Source organism: Myotis davidii, unplaced genomic scaffold (assembly GCF_000327345.1).
Source record: "Myotis davidii unplaced genomic scaffold, ASM32734v1 scaffold6, whole genome shotgun sequence".
NCBI lineage: Eukaryota > Metazoa > Chordata > Mammalia > Chiroptera > Vespertilionidae > Myotis > Myotis davidii.
This window is the reverse complement of record NW_006383011.1, coordinates 8919369-8923159: the sequence shown is the minus strand read 5'-3', so window position 1 is coordinate 8923159 and position 3791 is coordinate 8919369. Positions and strand designations below refer to the sequence as shown.

The 3791-nt window shown below is 36.2% G+C and overlaps 1 protein-coding gene across 1 annotated transcript in view; it reads left to right on the top strand.

Moving 5' to 3' along the window:
• CCDC85A (coiled-coil domain containing 85A) overlaps nucleotides 1-3791 on the top strand; it is a gene marked incomplete at its 5' end in the record, with an annotated part of 163139 nt that overhangs the window by 153812 nt on the left and 5536 nt on the right. The window contains one exon of the mRNA XM_006778578.2: nucleotides 87-206. Within this exon, the coding sequence (XP_006778641.1) occupies nucleotides 87-206 (120 nt within the window). The remainder of the gene's footprint in view (nucleotides 1-86; nucleotides 207-3791) is intronic.

The window sequence follows — 3791 nt, the reverse complement described above, 5'->3', positions numbered from 1 at the left end:
TCTCATTTGGCAGTGAAATTGAATGACATCTGTGCAGTTATAAACGACTTTTGTTTTAATAACAAAGTTGTTGATTTTCTACTAAGGGTTCTTTTAGGTTGTCATCAGGGGCTGATGGGAATAACAGTTCACCCAACTCTCCAGCTAGCTTCAGTGGACATACCACACCTTCTCAGCAGCCTGAACCCGTGGTACATTCTCTTAAGGTAACCAACTGTGTACAACCATTTATCAAGCAAATCAGTTGTGTTGTGGTTTGTTTGCTGTAGTCTAGTAGTCCTCACAGTCTTGTTTTAACCATATATACTTTATTTTTTACCCCAATGGTGTAACCTTATCTTAAGTTTTGAATTATGATTTTAATTTTTTAACTAACAATGGGTTTGAGTACTTATGGTTGAATCTCTAGTGTTATTTTGTTTTGAGTAATGTGATTCATTATCTGCATTGAGTTGAATTTGAAGTCTGATATGCATGTATATTCATTGTGTAAAATATTGTTACAGGTATTTTATGTGCAATGTTTGTAGCACGGGTGTCTTCAAATAGAGGGACTTAATAGTTGGCCAAAGGAAGGAAGGATACCATATTTTTCTTTCTTTATGCAAATGAAGCACATTGTGCAACTTACTAAAAGAAACTACTGAAACAAACAAAACCTACTCTCTCCTCCACTAAAAGAAATTAGGTCTTCAAACTTTAGTTACTGTTCCTTTATAGAATATTACAAAATAGGTATGAGGTCTTGCTCATAAAGCTATTTTTTTTTTGGCTTTTACTTCAAATTCTGTAATGACTTCAAAAAAGACTTGGCTAAAATTTATCATTTAATTTTCTTTACCAATAATGAGCTTTCCAATAAGTACCATAAGTAAAGTTAATAAAAATATTTCAGAGTAGAAACAAATGCAATAAAAATTATCTTAAAATTGAAACAATTCCTTGAAATTTTCAGTTTCCAAGTATAAAACACTGTCTTTTAAATTAATAATCCATAACATGTAGCCTGATGAAGTATTTTGAGCATGAAGTAGGTAGAGTGCTTCAGCCTGCCACATGAGTTTCACAACTTTTCTAAAATTGTTTTGGATTCAGAATGAGTTATCCACAGACTGAAGATGCATCCTTTTGGAGTGGGCCACATTTTCCCTGGCATGCAGAAAGCAAATAAATAGATGAGAACTTCAAAACAGTTCATTGGAAATGATTTAGTTTTAGCAGCCTCCTTATATTTTACTGTCCCTTAGATGAAGTGAGCTTGCGTCTCACAGGCATCAATTGGCTGCTGATGAGGGAAGGTAGTATAACCACGCTGGTGGCCAATGGCAAGGCGCCTGGCATCTCCTGTGTTGGCTGGGATAACACAAAGTGAGCAACTGAGAGGAATTCATGGGAAGGCACAACAGAATGAGGGGTGCGCCCTCCCTCTGGTGGGTGCTGGTTTATCTACTGGGGAACACTTGCTCTCCGCTTCAGCATTTGAATGCTGCTTAGCGTGAACAGTGCTGAAACTTTAGCATAAGCCAGGCTCTAACTACCTGAAAAGCATTTTAGAGATGAAAATGAGAGTGGCTTCAATCCTGTAGTGTTAGTTCCCGTACATACTCCCCAAGTAGCACATTTTTCCGATTGAAAGATGATTCAGCCTGCTGCCTTAATTAAAGGGCAAGTGCATTGCATCAGATCGGCTGAGTGGGTCACACTGCATTCTTCCCCAGATTTCTCACTACAGCTGTGTTAGGAGGGCCGAAAAGGAGTGGGGCAGGCAGGGAAGTGCTCTTCAACTTTCTCTGAATTTATTCTCTAATTTTCATATGAAATTTTACCTCTAGAAAGGAAGATGTTAAATTATAATCAGAACACACAAGTCCTCACTGGGCAAGCTGGCTAGTACTGAGCAACTAACGTATCTTTATTGGATAACTGGACGCTTTTGAATAGAGAATGTGTTTGCTTCCATGAGTTCACTGTGTCTGAAACAGAAATATGTGCAAACACAGCCTATGGGAAATACATCGGAACACTATCTCCATGTTAAAAACATGCAATCATTCAACATTTTGTTTTTAAAAGCCACTGATCTAGAGCATATTCATATCGTACGATTTTTCTGTTCTGAAAAGAATACTTAGGACAGTGGCTCAGTTTCTCATTTTCTGATTTCAAAAAAATCCTCTAGGATTTAATCACTCTGGTCAAGGATGGGGGAAGAGTTTGAAGGCAGTGTGAGAAATTAGCTCACTTAAAATAACACCACATTTTTTTTTGTTTTTAAAATTCATGCTATTAATTGGAGCTTCACTTCATTTAGTAGAAATTAACTGATTTGAAGTACTCTTCTCTGAGGTGCATAATAAATCGAATCTGTAAGTAAATGAGCTTGTTCAAAGAGTTCCATAAGTTTTCTATGAATATTCACTGAGCATAAAGGATTTCCTCTAATGCAGCAGCCTACAACCCCTTTGGGGGTCGAACGACCCTTTCACAGGGGTCGCCTAAGACCATCGGAAAACACATATATAATTACATACATATTGTTTTTGTGATTAATCACTATGCTTTAATTATGTTCAATTTGTAACAATGAAAATACATCCTGCATATCAGATATTTACATTACGATTCATAACAGTAGCAAAATTACAGTTATGAAGTAGCAACAAAAATAATTTTATGGTTGGGGGTCACTACAACATGAGGAACTGTATTAAAGGGTCGCGGCATTAGGGAGGTTGAGAACCACTGCTCTAATGGATGTAAACTGACTCTAATTTGAGTAAAAGGGTCAGGCTTTCACTCACTACTATCATATCCTATGTTAGAGAAGCAATATCTACATAATAACAATGGCTAGAACTTTTGAGTTAACCAGAGAGTAGTTTGTGAATTAGATTCTTTATTGCAGCATGAACTCTAGTGAAAATCCATGCAGTCGCAGTACATATGAATTTAAAAGAAAGGCTCCCCTCACGCTTAAGTCACTTATTTTGACTCAACTGTTCACTGGTGCTAATTCACAGGTGACACCTTTAGGTGTGGCCATAGCACTGACTGGGAGGACAACAGAACCAGGAGTTTAACAATGTCAGGGTGGATTCCATAGGGGCTTTTAGGAAAAGAATTTTTTTATGCTACATTAATGCTTTGATTTATAAGCTGACAGAAGAAAATAGCAAACTGCACTCAAAGCCCAAGTTTTGTACTTTAGAAAGTATTGACATGAAAACTTTACAGACATTTTTAAAGGAATATTGTTTCACTCTATTAAGCAGTAATTTTGAGAAATGGAATCTAAAATTGTTTAAAAGCATCTCATCCCCAAATACTTTGCTCTAATGAAAAATATTTATGAAGTGTTGCTCAAATATTGTCACTACTAGTATAAGGAGTCAGTGTTTCTCATTGCTGATGTCAAAGAACCATCCCCATATTCCTTTCCTAGCCACTGAGAATGCCCAGGCAAGAACTGTGAGGTTAGCAGTGTTAATATTAACAAAAATTCTTATGTACATATTCCTGGATTCTAACCAGTTTCACCATCACTATCATCTTCTCTATAGGCCGTGTCTACATATCATTTGGATTGTCTGGTGTATAATTAATTATATTGCTCATTTTTACAATGGAGCAAGAATTATTGACTCTAAATCATTTGACAGGTTATCTTAATGACCCAATTAACTAATGTATCTAATTATTTTAGACATTAATACATTCAATAGACTCTTAGTGATGCAATAGATTGCTTTTAATGGCCATCGGAAATCAAGTAGAATTGATTCTAGATAGGT